The sequence below is a fragment of the Anopheles maculipalpis genome, chromosome X (genome assembly GCF_943734695.1).
Source record: "Anopheles maculipalpis chromosome X, idAnoMacuDA_375_x, whole genome shotgun sequence".
Lineage (NCBI taxonomy): Eukaryota > Metazoa > Arthropoda > Insecta > Diptera > Culicidae > Anopheles > Anopheles maculipalpis.
In genome coordinates this window covers 20,729,431-20,749,936 of record NC_064870.1, presented here as the reverse complement: position 1 = coordinate 20,749,936, position 20,506 = coordinate 20,729,431, and the positions used below count along the sequence as shown (strand labels likewise).

Sequence of the window (20,506 nt, the reverse complement as noted above, 5' to 3'; positions counted from 1 at the left end):
CTTGCTTAAATCGACATCTGGTATTGCCTGCATACTACTACCTATCAGAAAGTGGCCCGGAGTTAATGCCTCTAAGTCGGCCGGATCATCGGACATGGGTATTAACGGCCGCGAATTAAGACATTGCTCGATTTGAGCCAGAAGGGTAAGCATGTTTTCTGGCGTCACGCTACTAACTCCTATCGTCTTGAGTAGATGCCGTTTAGCTGATTTTACTGCCGCTTCCCATAAACCACCAAAATGAGGTGCACGCGGAGGAATGAACTTCCATACTATTTGGTTCTCTGCGCACCAATCAAATATTTCTCTTCTATCACCCTCATTGATTTTGAGCATCCTATAGATACGATGCAACTCATGCGACGCGCCCTTGAAAGTGGTTGCATTATCCGAATGCAATTCTGCTACTAACCCGCGCCTAGCGACAAAGCGTCTTAGTGCTGACAAAAATGCAGTCGATGTGAGATCACTCACCAGTTCTATATGTACTGCCCTAGTCGCGAAACAGACGAATATTGCGATGTAAGCTTTAGTTGGAGATCGATTACGTACCGTCGACTTTATTAAAAAGGGGCCACAATAGTCAACACCGCTCACCGCAAACGGTCGAGTTGGTGTCACTCGTGATTCAGGCAAGTCTGCTACTGCCTGCTTCACCAAAGTCGGCTTATTCCTGAAGCATATGTGGCATCGATGGTACACGCTCTTCACCAAATTCCGACCTCCAATCAACCAAAATTTCTGCCGGATCGTCGCCAGCATGAATTGTGGTCCTGCATGCATCTTCTGCCGATGGATGTTCTCGGCCAGTAGTGTTGATAACCGATGTGATGCTGCGAGGACAATCGGGTGCTTGGTTGACTCTGGTATGTTGGCGTTACCCAGCCGGCCACCAACGCGTAACACACCCTGTGAATCGAGGTATGGAGACAACCACTTCAGCTTCGACTTCGTGTTCACCTGCTTCCCTCGTTTCAGATCATGCAACTCCTCCTCAAACGAGTCCTGTTGTGCTAGCTGGCACAACCTTAGTTCCGCACTTTGCAACTCCGTCGCTGTAAGCGATGGAACGGAACCCGCTAGCGTCTTTAGCTCTGGTACCTGTTTTACGCGCTCGTCGGGAGATGATTGGCTCGCCCTCAGGTTTGCGTAAAATCGCAAGCAATAGCCTACGACTCTACGCAGCTTGCCGTACGCTGAATATCGTGCGAAGAGTGCATTGCTGAAGTCGCATGTCGTCGAGATAGTAACAATCTTTGACACCGTCAACCGCTCCTCGGTGTCTGCTTCGTTCTCCTTCATCAGTGTTGGTGTTTGAGGCCACTTCTCCTGTCCGTAGGACAACCAGGTTGGTCCTTGCCACCAACGTCTACACTGAGGCAACTCCTCAGGTTCCAACCCGCGCGACAAATCATCCGCTGGGTTATCACTGCCTGGCACGTGACGCCAGCTTGAGATTCGGGTTTCCTCTTGGATTTGTGCCACCCTGTTGGCAACAAATGGTTTCCACCGACGAGGTGATGATTTGAGCCAGTGCAGAACGGTCATGGAATCCGTCCAACAGATTACCGTCGATGATGTGTTGAGTGCGCGAATCACCTTTTGGACCAAATGTACTGCCAAACGTGCAGCACATAATTCCAATCTGGCAATGGACTGTGTGTTTGATAACGATACTACCTTGGACTTAGCTGCTAACAATCTGACCGTCGTGCCCCGTGTCGATTCTGCCCGCACGTAGCAGCATGCTCCGTACGCTTCTTGAGACGCATCAGCAAAGAGATGCAACTGCAGACTTTCGGTACACGATTGTGCCACAAATCGAGGAACTCGTAATTCACGTAGTGAATACAACTTTGCATGGAACTTCCTCCATTCCTCTTGAAGTTCTACCGGTAGTGCTTGATTCCAATCCAACGATTTCCCGTCTTGCTTGATACTCCATATACGTTGAAGAAACATCTTGGCCAGTATTACCGTTGGTCCCAATTGCCCAAGCGGATCGAATATTCTGGCTATGTATGATAACACTAGACTACGTGTTAGCTCATCTGCAGGGGATGGCAGATCCACCCGAAATCGGAACATATCGCTGGATGGTTCCCAAACCAGGCCCAAGGTTGAAACTGCCTGATCTTCTTTCCACTCTAGGAGTGAAATAGCGGCCAAATCCACGCTTGGAACACCCTCGAGCGCTTCTGGGATGTTCGATGCCCATTTTCTCAACGAGAAGCCTGCCGATTCTAGCATTGAGGACACTTGTTTTCGAATCTCGATGGCCGTTGAAACATCATCAGCCCCAGTCAACAAGTCATCCACGTAAAAATCATGAAGTACCGGGTCAACTGCTTTGGGGTACTCCGACTTGTGATCATGTGCAATCTGCTGCAGCGTACGAGTGGCCAAAAATGGGGCCGAAGCCGTGCCGTAAGTCACCGTTTGTAGCTCGTACGTTGATATTGGGTCGGTAGTGTGTCCTCGATAACGAATGCGCAAAAGTTTACGGTCTTTCTCACTATGCAGAATCTGTCTGTACATCTTCTCGACGTCTGCCACCAACGCCACCGAATGTTTTCTGAACCGCAGGATTATAGTGAGGAGATCATCTTGAACTGTTGGGCCAATTAGTAGAGTATCGTTCAATGAGTAGCCCGATGTTGTTCTGCAGGATGCATCAAAAACAACACGAACTTTAGTGGATGAGCTTGTTTCTTTGATCACGGCATGATGAGGAATGTAACAATGCGGTTTACTGTCGTCAACAGGTTCGGTGAGTTTTACCATGTGGCCCAGCTGCTCATACTCGAACATAAACCTTTTATACTCTCGTTCCATTTCAGGGTTACTTTTTAGTCGACGTTCTACGCCTAGCAGACGCCGATCCGCAATGTCCTTTGACAATCCCAAGACTCTCTCCGGTTTTTCAGTTCGCGGTAAACACACAACATAGCGACCCTGTGCATTTCGAGTGGTTGTGGTTGCATAATGTTTCTCGCACTTTTGCTCTTCTAATGACATTGCAGGACCTTCTAAGAGGCTCTCAGCCTCCCAAAACCGTTGAAGTAGAGCTTCTATTGCACATTCATTTGCCGCCATATGGCTTAACGTCAAAATGGGCACGGTGCATTGGGAAGTATTCCCGGAGACCGTCCATCCAAATGGGGTTTCTATGAGCCATGGTTTACCATTGCCCAATGATTGTTTCCTTCCAGTGTGCATTTCCCAAAAGGTATCTCCACCAATGACTACGTCTACCTTCCCGGGAATGTGGAAGGTAGGATCCGCTAACCTTACATTCGGGAAGTTCCACGACTGTACGTCTATTGGCGTGGTTGGAATTTCTGATGACGGAGTCTTTAGCACAAGAAATTCCATCGGTGCGGAGAAATCGTTACCCTTTGACTGAACTGTTGCCTTAAGGGAACGCTTCACGTGCTGTCTCGTTTGCCCTATACCTGAGACAACGATGTTCACCCTTGACAGTGGTGCCAATAACCGATGTGCCATACTTTCGGAAATAAAATTGCACATCGATCCCGAATCGAGTAGGGCTCGAGCGTCGAACTTGTTGCCGTAATCATCCACAAGCTGGAGTAAGACCGTTTCCAGCAATACCATTTCCTCCTCAGACTGCGCTGCCATGGTTACTACTGGATTCATGTGGAGTAATGAATGATGTCGTGCCTTGCACGTAGTGCACTTATACGATGAACGACAATCCTTCACATGGTGATTGCGATTCAGACAGTTCCAGCACAACCTTTCACGCGTGGCCATTTCACGTCGTTGGTGTACGTCCTTACTCGCGAATTCAGGACAATTGCGCAAATGGTGACTTTCCGCACAACCCAAAAGACACGATGGCTGTGGTGAAGGAACATTTGGTGCCACTCTTCGTAGTGTCGCTGTGTTACCCACTGCCCTTGGTCTCTGTTCGGATGATCTTTTGCTGCCGCCCACCATTCCCAACCTCCCCTCACCATTATGCGAAAGTTCGCGCGTAGACTTAAGTATTCGAATGCGATCTTGTAAGAAATCTACTAACTCCTTGTACTTATCTTTTGTGTGGTGAGTTGAGTGTTTTTCCCAATCCAAGATGGTCGCAGCGTCTAGTCTTGTCAGCAGGAGGTTAACGAGCGGCGCATCCCAGCAGTCCACAGGTTCGTTGAGTTTCTTCAGCCCGTTCACATAGCGCGTAACATCATTCACCAACTGTGCCAACTCGTCCACACTCTCTCGTTTCATTGCCGGCAGCTGCTGCATTTTCATGTAATACTCGCGTACCAGCATACGTGGGTTGTCGTATCGCTTTAGCAAGGCAGACCACGCAACGTCGTAATTATCTGCTGTCAGGTTGGTATGTTCGAAAAGCAAACCAGCATCGCCTTTCAACGATGACAACAGATATTGCAGCTTCATTATGTTGGGAATGTCAGCAGAGGAATCTATCATCGACACAAATCTGTCCCGGAACGAAAGCCATTTCGTCGAATCACCATCGAATGTAGGTAACTCGATTTTTGGCAATCGCAAATTCACTGCACTCGATCGTCCCGAACTGTTCAACGTGGAATTGGCGATCAACATCGACTCACTTATTACGCCGGGATTGGACGGTTGCCTTCGTAGAAGGAATCCCTTAACGCGTCGGTAACGCGTGTCCATTTCGCAACGGTCCGTTACATACGTCTCCGCCGCATCCTCATCTAGCTCCAACACCTTGGCGTTTGCCTGGAGAAAATCATCGTAATATTTCTCTAATTGTTCTAGGCACACTGGTATTTCGCTCACTTGATCGTCAGTATATTCACTGGTGAATATTTCAATGTTCTTTAACAATTCCACAGCTTGGCGTTTTTTTAGTTGCACCGCTTTCAATTTCTTCTCCATTTTACTTTAAAAATTGGCGCGCAAGCTAATCTTACTCAAGGATCGTGTACAAGCTTGTACGCAAGAACCTATTTCAAATGGCGCAAATTGGAGTAATGGGTGCCGTTACAATGATGGGTGCCGAATTCGAATGGCGTGTTTGGCGTCGGTTTCTTACACTGTCCGAACAAATTGTTTTAGCACTTTCACTCACTTGGTGGCAACACGATAAACCAGACTGATACTTCACAAATGTTCGAGTTACACGTGATAGCGGAACAGTCACATGTGACGCACTGATTAGACACAACGGATTGCGTAGCCTATAACACAACTTAAACGGTTCACGTTAACGGTCACGGAGTGCCGTTTTTCCCAAAATTTGTGATCACGTAGTGACCTGCTGCAAGTTTCACTGCACGTAATGCTTCCTTTCACTAATCCGGTTCGAAGGACCAAAATGTAGAAAATTACACCGGTTGTGAAGAGGAGAAAACTTGTGATATTTTGGGAAAGACCACAGGATACGTCTGAACCAGTTGGCTTACGCTTTTACAATGTTTATTCAACCGTCTATAATTACCATAGTTCATCAACAATGCATCTAAACCTAGCGTCCTGTTTATACTATTAGCTCCTAGTGTTGTCAAGTATCGGTTTAATTCAATTATTATTATTCCATGCAAGATTAATTCATTGTTATTCCTGTAACTCCTTAATTGTATAAATAATTCCTTTACTAAATTCAACAAATAGCAATCAACTTAACTAAAGCGAATTATGAAAATTTGTCTATACAAGTTAAGAAATAATGATTCTCCAAAAACATTTTATCTATATGTGCAATTTTGAATGTTGGAATGCTGGAATCGGTGTCTCTTGTTGGAGACACTTATTTGTTTTCATTACATATGCTGCAATTGGACAATACGGCGTAGAGCCGTCATACTAAAAAATAACTAAATATGCTGCAATTTGAAACAATATGTTTGATTTTGGAGAGCAGCTTCGGAAAATAATATGTACGCAAAATTCTCCAAACTTATTCTCCTTCTACTCCTATTTTCCTTTAGTGAACAGGTCTATCTTTGCCTAATTCACCTTGGGAGAACACAGCTCCAACAGCAAAATCTGAAGCATCGGTAGTCAGAATGAATGGTTTATTGAAATCGGAATAGATAAGAATATCATTTGACGATAATATTTGCTTCATTTTATTGAAACATTCTGCTTCTTGCTGATTTGTTTTGTTTTGATGTGTCAGAACCCTTCCCTCTTAAAATGTTTTCAAAGGTTTTGCGATTTTAACAAAATCTTTGACAAATTGCCGATAATAGCCCATCAATCCCAGAAAAGCACGAAGTTCTTTCATGTTTTTGGGAATGGGGTGTTTAGAAATTACGTCGATTTTATTCTGATAAGGTTTTATTCCGTCAGAGCAAACAACAAAACCGAGAAATTCTACTTCTTTCTTGAAGAATTCTGATTTATCTAATTGAATTTTCAATCCTGCTTGGTTAAGCGTGTTCAAGATGGTGTTCAAATTTTTAAAATGTTTCTCTAAATTCCTGCCAAAAACTTTTACATCGTCTATATCGACATAGCAAATTTTCCCTATAAAATTTCGCAAAACATCATCAATTGCTCTCTAGAAGGTTGCTTGAGCGTTTTTAATTCATATTTACCATTATTAATGGCAAATGCAGTTTTTTCTATGTCCGATTTTTTCATTCTGATTTGGTGGAACCCTGAAGCTATAGATCCAGAGTAGAAAAGGATTGCTGTTCTTTTCTGTCCTGCTGTCGGCTTATTATTGTGTACGCACGCAGTAAAACCGCATGTTTTACTCTGTGACTTCATTCTGCAGTATTCGTTTCTGTCGCTTTTAACCGCCTTTATCTTAACCGTAGATTTCAACTGTTTCTGCTGGTAACCGTCGGTGGTCCCTGATAGTTCACCTCAACTCTTTCCGATCTCAATCAACATCATCTGGACATGGTTAACCCACCCGCTGTTACCATATCAATCTGGCAGTCGTTTCAACCAACGCTTCGAAATGTGACATGACGAAAACCACAACCAACTACGATTCCTCCTGTCTCCATATCATCCTTCAAATTCGATTCTTCAATTCAACCCTGCTGTCGTGTGCCGCAATAATTCTAGTTATAGTGCATAGCGTTGTGTAGTACCGTTAAGTGCTAGCTTAATCGATTATTGATTTTTTTCGTCTCTCCTTAAATCTATCATTCGTAATAATTACTTACGAACTAACTTAATCTAGATACTTTCTTAATACTTTACTTTTCAAACTTTTCCAACCGATTGTTGTGTAATTTGTCCAGCTTTCTTTCCATATTTAACCACGCACGTTTGATCGCTGGGTATTTCTACCACATCATAAGGTTGTTATGTTTGTATAACGTATCTTTATTTCGTGTTTCGCAGGTAACGGACCCGACGTGGCCAGAACCCTGGTGGTTGTGGTATTCTGGAGATCTTTCTCTATTGTCGTCACGATTCGGAATGATCTCCGTGGAGGCTGAGGCTCCTTTTATTCAAGATTTTCTATAGGGGTGTTAGTGAAATCGCTTACCTTATCAACTATGGTTAGTATGCGTAACTAATAACTATTTTCAATACATAACACTTCTCCCAGCTTTAAATGAGACTTTAGATACTCTAACAAACAATGTCAATTACGTTCACAAGCTACTAAAATTAGTTTTTCCTTATCCTGTCCCGTATTCCTTTGGATCTTCTTAATTTAGGAGATTTGGATTCACTTCGTTTTCGTGTCGAACTAACCTTTTGTTTGTCTGTCACCTTTACTGTTGTTTTGTCTTTTCCTACCGGTGCACTGACTATGGGTACTATGGGATGAAATTCATCCGATAGATCGGATGTTCTAGTTTGATTTGTGTGTACTATTCGCACATTTCCGTGAACATTTATCAAGTATCTATTGCTACTTATTTTTTCCAATACTAAGGCTGGAATCCATCTTACCAAATCCTCATGATGATTCCTATACAAAACTTTATCTCCTTTCGCGTGTGATACTGTATCTACTGGCTTGGACACTGGAGGCGGGAGGGGTTTGAGGTTTAGGTTACGTATCTTTCATCATTTTGAATTTCTAATTTAACTGGATTGCTCGTGTTTAGTAATGTTCTTGGTACATAGCAAAAAACTAATGATGAAGGTGTTTTACCTGTAGAAGTAGATGGAGTGTTACGATAATTAAATAATATTTGATTTAATTTGCGCTGTAATGGTATTGGTCTCAATTGTTCATCAATCAAATACTTCTTCAACACTTTCTTAATCGTCTGAACTCCTCTCTCCGCTAATCCATTTGACTGCGGATGATAAGGCGGTGATTTCAACACCTTGATGACATTAGCCTAACATCCTTCCATAAACCCAGAAGAATTGAACGGTGGACCGTGGTCCGAACAAACTTCCGTAGGTAAACCAAAATAAGTATAGTAGAAGTAAGTAAGTAAGTATGAATGAATAAATACTTAAACATATATCAAATAATTTAAAGGATATCTATTTGTGTTGGAAGTAAAGATTTTGTATTTATGGCGTGTTGTATGTTTGGTTATTTTCTTTACAACTCTATGTTGTTTTTCTTGATGTGTTTAAATATTCTTTTAAATGTTTTACCTGATGCCAATTGCCAATCTTTTTTGAGATTTTCTTTGATGATGTTTTTCTCTTTGTTGTATTTTGGACATACAAAGATTTTATGCAATCCGGTGTTTGGTTCGTTGCATATTTCACAGGTACCATTTTGTATTATGCTCATTTTTTCGAACCAGTATTCTGATAGATCATGTCCCGCTAGGATTTTACTTGCTATTTTAACCCGGAACCCGATGGAACTATGAAGCTTGTTTATAAACGAAGCATGGTACTTAATGGAACTGTAAGGTATCTTAAGCAGCACATGGTACTTTACGGAACTTTTTGGTTGCTCAATGGAGAAAAACGGCTTAGGAAATGTTAACCGATAAAAACTAAATTATAGATTATGTTGGAAAATAATAACATAACATAGAATGTATATTTAGCAACGCGACCCGACCGTTCCTTACGAATAAAATATGTTTAATTTTTATTCAACAGTTACATATGACCAATATGTATGATGTATGACCAATATGTTCTGAATTTTTCATGTCTTCAACTAGTGCTAACCACAAATATTCAGATGCAACAGCACACATAAAAATTCACAATCAGAGACGGGTTTACCCATGAGCGAAATGAGCGACCTTCAAGAATTCCGTCGTAAAAAAGAGCAAGCCGAAGGTGCCTCGTCGAATGGTTGCAACATTTTACTAACCTAAGTTGTGTTGTGGTTGTTAATTTGGTAGTGTATGACTTTGGTATATATATATATATATATATATTGAAAAGGGCTGGGGACATGACGTCACCTTGTGGTAGTCCGTCTGTGATAAGTTTTTTGAGGATTGTGTTGTTGCATTCTAATGTTGTGGTTCTGTTTTTTAGGAAAGCGTTTGTCCAATTTGTAATTTCTGATGAGACATTTGATTCTATCATTTTTCCAATCAGGGTTTTTGTGTTGACATTATTGTATGATTTTTCTAGATCGATGAACACGATCCCTGTTTTCATTTCATACATTTCCCTTGCAACTAGTGGCATGCCACCGAGCAAAGACACCAGCCGCTTTTGACGAATTTCTCTTCGTTATGTTTCTGTCTGATCGTTGTGCCCGAACGCATTCGTTATTCATTCTGTTTTTAATGTTATGATAGAACTGACGATATATTTGAAATTTTTAATTCATTGAATTTGATTCGAAAACAAGCATAATGCGTGAAGTAGAAGACGAGAAAAGTCATTCCATAAACGAAATGTGTGGAATAACCGGGCATGCTAGTAGATAACTTACGTGGTAAATTTTAAAATAAATCCAAATAAAATACTAACTGCTGTTGACAATTACAATCTTTGCTCCAAAAACTTGGAAATAAAAAAGTTGGGTGACTTTTGAAAATTCCATATCAATACAAGCAATGAATCAAAACTTATTGTAGTTTTATGTTGAAAGAAATACACGAGTTTTTTGTTGCCTATTTAAGGGTTAACCTTGAATAATCGAGTTTGATGTATTTTAAAACGTCTTATTTCATTTGACGATTACGATTGTCTGCCGCTTGGTTGGTAGCTCTTCGGTTGAATTATCGGCCATGTGCATCCTATTGACCAAATCTGCCAACTCAGGTGTTGTTGAGGCTAATTTGTATCGAAAACTCCCTTATTAGTGGTTGTTAAGGCGATTTTGTCAACAGGGTATTTATCTAAACGCTCATAGAAGAGAGAACAAAAGGCAGCCATTTTGCTAGAGCCAGGTTTTGTGACCTGGCTACCGGTGCAACACGACAGTGTTGCACCGGTATATTATATCGGATAAGCAATTTGAGCAAATTGGTTGTATTGTGGCATTGTAGTGAAGTGAATGTGAAAAATAAATTACCAATCGTTGTGCTTGTGATATGTGTATGAAAATTCGTTCGGTATTGTGGTGTGTTTTTGGGTGGTTTTGAGTTTGTGTTGTGCTAAATGAGAATCAAGTCGTTTTGTGTCGAAGCTTTTATTACGCAGATAGTCACTATTTTCATTTGTTCTTTTGAGGATGCAAAATAGAACATTCCAACTGGCTTGGAAGCTCAGTAGTGATATCATGGAGTAAGCAAATACCGGGGCGTAAGTTGCTTGGTACGTTCGAAGTATCATCATTTGCTTGCATTAACTTACCATCATTATATTTTGCAGATTATGGTAAGATCGATAAATGGAGTATGTGCTAGGAAGCTATGGCACAGTATCGCACAGTGAGTATGTAATGGTTAAGAATGTAATCGAGAAGAATACCCATTAGATCGTGTGATTGGTTCCTAATGCTGTTCGTGTTACGCGAGTTAACCTTTTCTTTCTTGTAGGAAAGAAGGTGTTAGACGATCGATTGCCAAATTGCTTTATTTCTGTTACTTTGAACCGCAGACATTGAACCAACTTGAATTAATTGGGTCAATTCCATGCATTGACCCGAACTGCTGACGACGCTGGTGAGCGGCGATACGGCAACAAATGCTTACTTGGGTAGACACTCAGACTCGTCCAACTCTATGCAGCTAATCGGGAAAATGTATGGGATCAGATTGCCATCCCTGTAACTATTGTTCTTGTGGACTATATATGTGTTGTGAGCCAAATGAACTTTCCCTTGGTGATACAACACAGGATGGAGTCACATATTTCTGAATATTCTGAGGTCAAGGTTCGGGGTCTTAATCAGCAAAACTATCACTCTGTTGATTTTTTCCAGGCGTATGTAAATGTTAATAGAAAAAATTTCGACTGATTCTGATCGGAATTGTTTCATTACTTTGGATGTACTGGAAGCTAAATCTGTTATTTTAATATTGATCCGTGTATTGATGGTTATTTGTTTATTTTTATTATCAACTAAGTCCATTAGCAAGCTATTGATTAGTCGTAGTCGTAGGTCGTTAGCTTAGGAAATTCCTACTAAATATATCCAACCAATTCCTTCTGAGTCCCAACGTTTGAAACGTTTATTGGGCAGAAGTTTCCTAAACAATGAATTTAAATGTTGTAACTGATTTTGTATAATGATGATCAGCTGATTGGTTTCTATTTTTTTTAAATCGATTCTTATCGATTCCGTTTAAATTTTGTATGCTGTAATATTATAATGATAGATGTAATTGTAACTGTCGATCCTAGCTGGGCCTAAATCGATACCTACTATTGGTGGTACCCTGTCTATGGTTGTCCTTTGGCCGTTCATCGAACATACTAAACCTAACAGACTGTAACGAGGAAAATGTTTTTGTTTTTTTTTTGTAATTAGTTTTATTCATAGTATTTTTATCGGATTTTCAAATCGGATTTTTCGAGTGTTGTCAGTAATTACGGTACTTCTATTAATCTGCTTGATTTTGATTTTCTTGTATCTTGGTTTGTATTTTAATCTAGCTCTCGTTTTTTTTTTTTCAAAATTTTTTCTATCTGTTGGAATTGTTTTCTCCTTTATTCCCTTGCTGTAGGCCAAAAGATCATTTGATTGTTTTGATTTGAACTTTTTGTAGACTTGTTCGCAGATTATGGAGGAACGAGTGGATGGTAGGATCACTTCGTACGGAGTATATTTGATAGAGAAATGAATGGGTGAATTATATTTATGTACTAAAGCTTGTATTAAGTCAGGAACGGGTAGGTGCATTTGTTCGAACTTCGTGATACGATACATTTCGATTATGGTTGAATGAAACCTTTGTATCACTCCGTTCATTTCACTACGGCCAGTAGCTGTAAAATAAACTTGAATATGAAGTTTTTACAAAAGTTGGTTAAATTCTGAGTGCCAAATGATTTTTCGCCATTCGTAACAATTATTTTTGGTGGGAGGTATTTTAATAGCAATCAACTTAACTAAAGCGAATTATGAAAATTTGTCTATACAAGTTAAGAAATAATGATTCTCCAAAAACATTTTATCTATATGTGCAATTTTGAATGTTGGAATGCTGGAATCGGTGTCTCTTGTTGGAGACACTTATTTGTTTTCATTACATATGCTGCAATTGGACAATACGGCGTAGAGCCGTCATACTAAAAAATAACTAAATATGCTGCAATTTGAAACAATATGTTTGATTTTGGAGAGCAGCTTCGGAAAATAATATGTACGCAAAATTCTCCAAACTTATTCTCCTTCTACTCCTATTTTCCTTTAGTGAACAGGTCTATCTTTGCCTAATTCACCTTGGGAGAACACAGCTCCAACAGCAAAATCTGAAGCATCGGTAGTCAGAATGAATGGTTTATTGAAATCGGAATAGATAAGAATATCATTTGACGATAATATTTGCTTCATTTTATTGAAACATTCTGCTTCTTGCTGATTTGTTTTGTTTTGATGTGTCAGAACCCTTCCCTCTTAAAATGTTTTCAAAGGTTTTGCGATTTTAACAAAATCTTTGACAAATTGCCGATAATAGCCCATCAATCCCAGAAAAGCACGAAGTTCTTTCATGTTTTTGGGAATGGGGTGTTTAGAAATTACGTCGATTTTATTCTGATAAGGTTTTATTCCGTCAGAGCAAACAACAAAACCGAGAAATTCTACTTCTTTCTTGAAGAATTCTGATTTATCTAATTGAATTTTCAATCCTGCTTGGTTAAGCGTGTTCAAGATGGTGTTCAAATTTTTAAAATGTTTCTCTAAATTCCTGCCAAAAACTTTTACATCGTCTATATCGACATAGCAAATTTTCCCTATAAAATTTCGCAAAACATCATCAATTGCTCTCTAGAAGGTTGCTTGAGCGTTTTTAATTCATATTTACCATTATTATTGGCAAATGCAGTTTTTTCTATGTCCGATTTTTTCATTCTGATTTGGTGGAACCCTGAAGCTATAGATCCAGAGTAGAAAAGGATTGCTGTTCTTTTCTGTCCTGCTGTCGGCTTATTATTGTGTACGCACGCAGTAAAACCGCATGTTTTACTCTGTGACTTCATTCTGCAGTATTCGTTTCTGTCGCTTTTAACCGCCTTTATCTTAACCGTAGATTTCAACTGTTTCTGCTGGTAACCGTCGGTGGTCCCTCATAGTTCACCTCAACTCTTTCCGATCTCAATCAACATCATGTGGACATGGTTAACCCACCCGCTGTTACCATATCAATCTGGCAGTCGTTTCAACCAACGCTTCGAAATGTGACATGACGAAAACCACAACCAACTACGATTCCTCCTGTCTCCATATCATCCTTCAAATTCGATTCTTCAATTCAACCCTGCTGTCGTGTGCCGCAATAATTCTAGTTATAGTGCATAGCGTTGTGTAGTACCGTTAAGTGCTAGCTTAATCGATTATTGATTTTTTTCGTCTCTCCTTAAATCTATCATTCGTAATAATTACTTACGAACTAACTTAATCTAGATACTTTCTTAATACTTTACTTTTCAAACTTTTCCAACCGATTGTTGTGTAATTTGTCCAGCTTTCTTTCCATATTTAACCACGCACGTTTGATCGCTGGGTATTTCTACCACATCATAAGGTTGTTATGTTTGTATAACGTATCTTTATTTCGTGTTTCGCAGGTAACGGACCCGACGTGGCCAGAACCCTGGTGGTTGTGGTATTCTGGAGATCTTTCTTTATTGTCGTCACGATTCGGAATGATCTCCGTGGAGGCTGAGGCTCCTTTTATTCAAGATTTTCTATAGGGGTGTTAGTGAAATCGCTTACCTTATCAACTATGGTTAGTATGCGTACCTAAAAACTATTTTCAATACATAACACTTCTCCCAGCTTTAAATGAGACTTTAGATACTCTAACAAACAATGTCAATCACGTTCACAAGCTACTAAAATTTGTTTTTCCTTATCCTGTCCCGTATTCCTTTGGATCTTCTTAATTTAGGAGATCTGGATTCAATTCGTTTTCGTGTCGAACTAACCTTTTGTTTGTCTGTCACCTTTACTGTTGTTTTGTCTTTTCCTACCGGTGCACTGACTATGGGTACTATGGGATGAAATTCATCCGATAGATCGGATGTTCTAGTTTGATTTGTGTGTACTATTCGCACATTTCCGTGAACATTTATCAAGTATCTATTGCTACTTATTTTTTCCAATACTAAGGCTGGAATCCATCTTACCAAATCCTCATGATGATTCCTATACAAAACTTTATCTCCTTTCGCGTGTGATACTGTATCTACTGGCTTGGACACTGGAGGCGGGAGGGGTTTGAGGTTTAGGTTACGTATCTTTCATCATTTTGAATTTCTAATTTAACTGGATTGCTCGTGTTTAGTAATGTTCTTGGTACATAGCAAAAAACTAATGATGAAGGTGTTTTACCTGTAGAAGTAGATGGAGTGTTACGACAATTAAATAATATTCGATTTAATTTGCGCTGTAATGGTATTGGTCTCAATTGTTCATCAATCAAATACTTCTTCAACACTTTCTTAATCGTCTGAACTCCCCTCTCCGCTAATCCATTTGACTGCGGATGATAAGGCGGTGATTTCAACACCTTGATGACATTAGCCTAACATCCTTCCATAAACCCAGAAGAATTGAACGGTGGACCGTGGTCCGAACAAACTTCCGTAGGTAAACCAAAATAAGTATAGAAGTAAGTAAGTAAGTATGAATGAATAAATACTTAAACATATATCAAATAATTTAAAGGATATCTATTTGTTTTGGAAGTAAAGATTTTGTATTTATGGCGTGTTGTATGTTTGGTTATTTTCTTTACAACTCTATGTTGTTTTTCTTGATGTGTTTAAATATTCTTTTAAATGTTTTACCTGATGCCAATTGCCAATCTTTTTTGAGATTTTCTTTGATGATGTTTTTCTCTTTGTTGTATTTTGGACATACAAAGATTTTATGCAATCCGGTGTTTGGTTCGTTGCATATTTCACAGGTACCATTTTGTATTATGCTCATTTTTTCGAACCAGTATTCTGATAGATCATGTCCCGCTAGGATTTAACTTGCTATTTTATTTGACTTCATGTGCTTTGAGCAGTGTGTCTTTATACCATAGTTTGAATTTGAAATCACTATGTAGTTCTGCAAAAAAAATCCTTTCTCTCTTGTGGATGTGGTGTACCATTCTATAGTTTGTTCCTTCATTTCGTTTTGGAATATTTTTATCAGATCTGTATACCTGTATTTGTTGTTTATCTTATTTTGTGATATGGTTAGGGCTTATGGAGGATATGTGTTATTTTTACTGGCGCATCGTATTTTGAGTACGTTTAGTATTTTGCTTGCATTGATTTTAATGTGTTCTATATGCTTTTTAAATGTCAATTTATTGTCTATTATTGTACCTAAATATTTATATGTGTTCTCTTCGATTCGAGCCCTCTAGCTGTTTGTAGGCTGCTTCAGGAAAAATCGAACTACGGTTGAACTTTGAAGCTTGTTAAAAAAAGGCGTGGAACCCGATGGAACTATGAAGCTTGTTTATAAACGAAGCATGGTACTTAATGGAACTGTAAGGTTTCTTAAGCAGCACATGGTACTTTACGGAACTTTTTGGTTGCTCAATGGAGAAAAACGGCTTAGGAAATGTTTGTCGAACATTTTTACCGATAAAAACTAAATTATAGATTATGTTGGAAAATAATAACATAACATAGAATGTATATTTAGCAACGCGACCCGACCGTTCCTTACGAATAAAATATGTTTATTTTTTATTCAACAGTTACATATGACCAATATGTTCTGAATTTTTCATGTCTTCAACTAGTGCTAACCACAAATATTCAGATGCAACAGCACACATAAAAATTCACAATCAGAGACGGGTTTACCCATGAGCGACCTTCAAGTGTTCCGTCGTAAAAAAGAGCAAGCCGAAGGTGCCTCGTCGAATGGTTGCAACATTTTACTAACCTAAGTTGTGTTGTGGTTGTTAATTTGGTAGTGTATGACTTTGGTATATATATATATATATATATATATATATATATATATATATATATATATATACATATATATATATATATATATATATATATATATATATATATATATATATATATATATATATATATATATGTATATATATATATATATATATATATATATATATATATATATATATATATATTGAAAAGGGCTGGGGACATGACGTCACCTTGTGTTAGTCCGTCTGTGATAAGTTTTTTGAGGATTGTGTTGTTGCATTCTAATGTTGTGGTTCTGTTTTTTAGGAAAGCTTTTGTCCAATTTGTGATTTCTGATGGGACATTTGTTTATTTATTCATAATTAATTATGACGGTCCAGTGCCGTATTGTTCTGATGGGACATTTGATTCTATCATTTTTCCAATCAGGGTTTTTGTTTTGACATTATTGTATGATTTTTCTAGATCGATGAACACGATCCCTGTTTTCATTTCATACATTTCCCTTGCAACTAGTGGCATGCCACCGAGCAAAGACACCAGCCGCTTTTGACGAATTGCTCTTCGTCATGTTTCTGTCTGACCGTTATGCCCGAACGCATTCGTTATTCATTCTGTTTTTAATGTTATGATAGAACTGACGATCCATTTGAAATTTTTAATTCATTGAATTTGATTCGAAAACAAGCATAATGCGTGAAGTAGAAGACGAGAAAAGTCATTCCATAAACGAAACGTGTGGAATAACCGGGCATGCTAGTAGATAACTTACGTGGTAAATTTTAAAATAAATCCAAATAAAATACTAACTGCTGTTGACAATTACAATCTTTGCTCCAAAAACTTGGAAATAAAAAAGTTGGGTGACTTTTGAAAATTCCATATCAATACAAGCAATGAATCAAAACTTATTGTAGTTTTATGTTGAAAGAAATACACGAGTTTTTTGTTGCCTATTTAAGGGTTAACCTTGAATAATCGAGTTTGATGTATTTTAAAACGTCTTATTTCATTTGACGTTTACGATTGTCTGCCGCTTGGTTGGTAGCTCTTCGGTTGAATTATCGGCCATGTGCATCCTATTGACCAAATCTGCCAACTCAGGTGTTGAGGCTAATTTGTATGGTTGTCCTTTGGCCGTTCATCGAACATACTAAACCCTAACAGACTGTAACGAGGAAAATGTTTTTTTTTTTTGTAATTAGTTTTATTCATAGTATTTTTATCGGATTTTCAAATCATTTTTATGGATTTTTCGAGTGTTGTCAGTAATTACGGTACTTCTATTAATCTGCTTGATTTTCATTTTCTTGTATCTTGGTTTGTATTTTAATCTAGCTCTCGTTTTTTTTTCAAATTTGTTTCTGTCTGTTGGAATTGTTTTCTCCTTTATTCCCTTGCTGTAGGCCAAAAGATCATTTGCTTGTTTTTATTTGAAATTTTTGTAGACTTGTTCGCAGATTGTGGAGGAACGAGTGGATGGTAGGATCACTTCGTACGGAGTATATTTGATAGAGAAATGAATGGGTGAATTATATTTATGTACTAAAGCTTGGATTAGGTCAGGAACGGGTAGGTGCAGTTGTTCGAACTTCGTGATACGATACATTTCGATTATGGTTGAATGAAACCTTTGTATCACTCCGTTCATTTCACTACGGCCAGTAGCTGTAAAATAAACTTGAATATGAAGTTTTTACAAAAGTTGGTTAAATTCTGAGTGCCAAATGATTTTTCGCCATTCGTAACAAGTATCTTTGGTGGGAGGTATTTTAATAGCAATCAACTTAACTAAAGCGAATTATGAAAATTTGTCTATACAAGTTAAGAAATAATGATTCTCCAAAAACATTTTATCTATATGTGCAATTTTGAATGTTGGAATGCTGGAATCGGTGTCTCTTGTTGGAGACACTTATTTGTTTTCATTACATATGCTGCAATTGGACAATACGGCGTAGAGCCGTCATACTAAAAAATAACTAAATATGCTGCAATTTGAAACAATATGTTTGATTTTGGAGAGCAGCTTCGGAAAATAATATGTACGCAAAATTCTCCAAACTTATTCTCCTTCTACTCCTATTTTCCTTTAGTGAACAGGTCTATCTTTGCCTAATTCACCTTGGGAGAACACAGCTCCAACAGCAAAATCTGAAGCATCGGTAGTCAGAATGAATGGTTTATTGAAATCGGAATAGATAAGAATATCATTTGACGATAATATTTGCTTCATTTTATTGAAACATTCTGCTTCTTGCTGATTTGTTTTGTTTTGATGTGTCAGAACCCTTCCCTCTTAAAATGTTTTCAAAGGTTTTGCGATTTTAACAAAATCTTTGACAAATTGCCGATAATAGCCCATCAATCCCAGAAAAGCACGAAGTTCTTTCATGTTTTTGGGAATGGGGTGTTTAGAAATTACGTCGATTTTATTCTGATAAGGTTTTATTCCGTCAGAGCAAACAACAAAACCGAGAAATTCTACTTCTTTCTTGAAGAATTCTGATTTATCTAATTGAATTTTCAATCCTGCTTGGTTAAGCGTGTTCAAGATGGTGTTCAAATTTTTAAAATGTTTCTCTAAATTCCTGCCAAAAACTTTTACATCGTCTATATCGACATAGCAAATTTTCCCTATAAAATTTCGCAAAACATCATCAATTGCTCTCTAGAAGGTTGCTTGAGCGTTTTTAATTCATATTTACCATTATTAATGGCAAATGCAGTTTTTTCTATGTCCGATTTTTTCATTCTGATTTGGTGGAACCCTGAAGCTATAGATCCAGAGTAGAAAAGGATTGCTGTTCTTTTCTGTCCTGCTGTCGGCTTATTATTGTGTACGCACGCAGTAAAACCGCATGTTTTACTCTGTGATTTCATTCTGATTCTTGTAGAAAATTACACCGGTTGTGAAGAGGAGAAAACTTGTGATATTTTGGGAAAGACCACAGGATACGTCTGAACCAGTTGGCTTACGCTTTTACAATGTTTATTCAACCGTCTATAATTACCATAGTTCATCAACAATGCATCTAAACCTAGCGTCCTGTTTATACTATTAGCTCCTAGTGTTGTCAAGTATCGGTTTAATTCAATTATTATTATTCCATGCAAGATTAATTCATTGTTATTCCTGTAACTCCTTAATTGTATAAATAATTCCTTTACTAAATTCAACATTCCGGCCACCAAAAGAGAATTCTTTTTAAATGCATGGAAAAACTAACCTACCAAGGTATAGCCATGTAACCCGATTTGACGTAATTCATGTAAACAATGTTTGTTTTCTTACTCCACGTGTATCAGTGTATCTTTCTAACCTTGCTGTTCGATGGGATTGGGGAGTAACGCGATTCTAGTAACAGCTCTAACAAATTCTTTGCCTGTTCCCGCACGTAAAGTGACTACTCTCACTACTCCGTCTTTGCCCGGGTGTAAAGCTGTAATTCGTCCTTTGGGCCAAACTGCAGGTGGGACGTTATCTTCTTTGACGATTACTAACTGATTTATTTCTAGCTTCACCGGTGCGTTGTTCGCATGCTTTGCTCTCGCCTGTATTTGCTGTAAATACTCTGGGTACCACCGCGCCCAAATTTCTTGCATGTGCTTTTGTACGAGTTGGTACTCCTTTAAACGGTTAAACGAAACCTTGCTTAAATCGACATCTGGTATTGCCTGCATACTACTACCTATCAGAAAGTGGCCCGGAGTTAATGCCTCTAAGTCGGCCGGATCATCGGACATGGGTATTAACGGCCGCGAATTAAGACATTGCTCGATTTGAGCCAGAAGGGTAAGCATGTTTTCTGGCGTCACGCTACTAACTCCTATCGTCTTGAGTAGATGCCGTTTAGCTGATTTTACTGCCGCTTCCCATAAACCACCAAAATGAGGTGCACGCGGAGGAATGAACTTCCATACTATTTGGTTCTCTGCGCACCAATCAAATATTTCTCTTCTATCACCCTCATTGATTTTGAGCATCCTATAGATACGATGCAACTCATGCGACGCGCCCTTGAAAGTGGTTGCATTATCCGAATGCAATTCTGCTACTAACCCGCGCCTAGCGACAAAGCGTCTTAGTGCTGACAAAAATGCAGTCGATGTGAGA

At 38.7% G+C, this 20,506-nt stretch overlaps 1 protein-coding gene across 1 annotated transcript; it reads right to left on the bottom strand.

The window, feature by feature from the left end:
- Positions 1-466: 466 nt before the first annotated feature.
- Positions 467-4,890, bottom strand: LOC126564758 (uncharacterized). The gene is made up of 3 exons (XM_050221862.1): positions 1,681-4,890; positions 553-1,329; positions 467-493 (listed from the first exon to the last, which is right to left on the bottom strand). Exons 1-3 carry the CDS (start codon positions 4,888-4,890, stop codon positions 467-469), a joined length of 4,014 nt encoding a protein of 1,337 aa, XP_050077819.1.
- Between the last annotated feature and the right edge of the window lie 15,616 nt (positions 4,891-20,506).

Excerpts from the sequence above, each read along its gene's own strand:
- LOC126564758 (XM_050221862.1), bottom strand. The coding sequence starts at position 4,890 with ATGGAGAAGAAATTGAAAGCGGTGCAACTAAAAAAACGCCAAGCTGTG. Across the intron at positions 1,330-1,680 it reads TGTTAGCAGCTAAGTCCAAG|GAGAAGTGGCCTCAAACACC; the intron begins GTAGTATCGTTA and ends TCCTACGGACAG. Across the intron at positions 494-552 it reads CCTTTTTAATAAAGTCGACG|GGCAGTACATATAGAACTGG; the intron begins GTACGTAATCGA and ends TTTCGCGACTAG.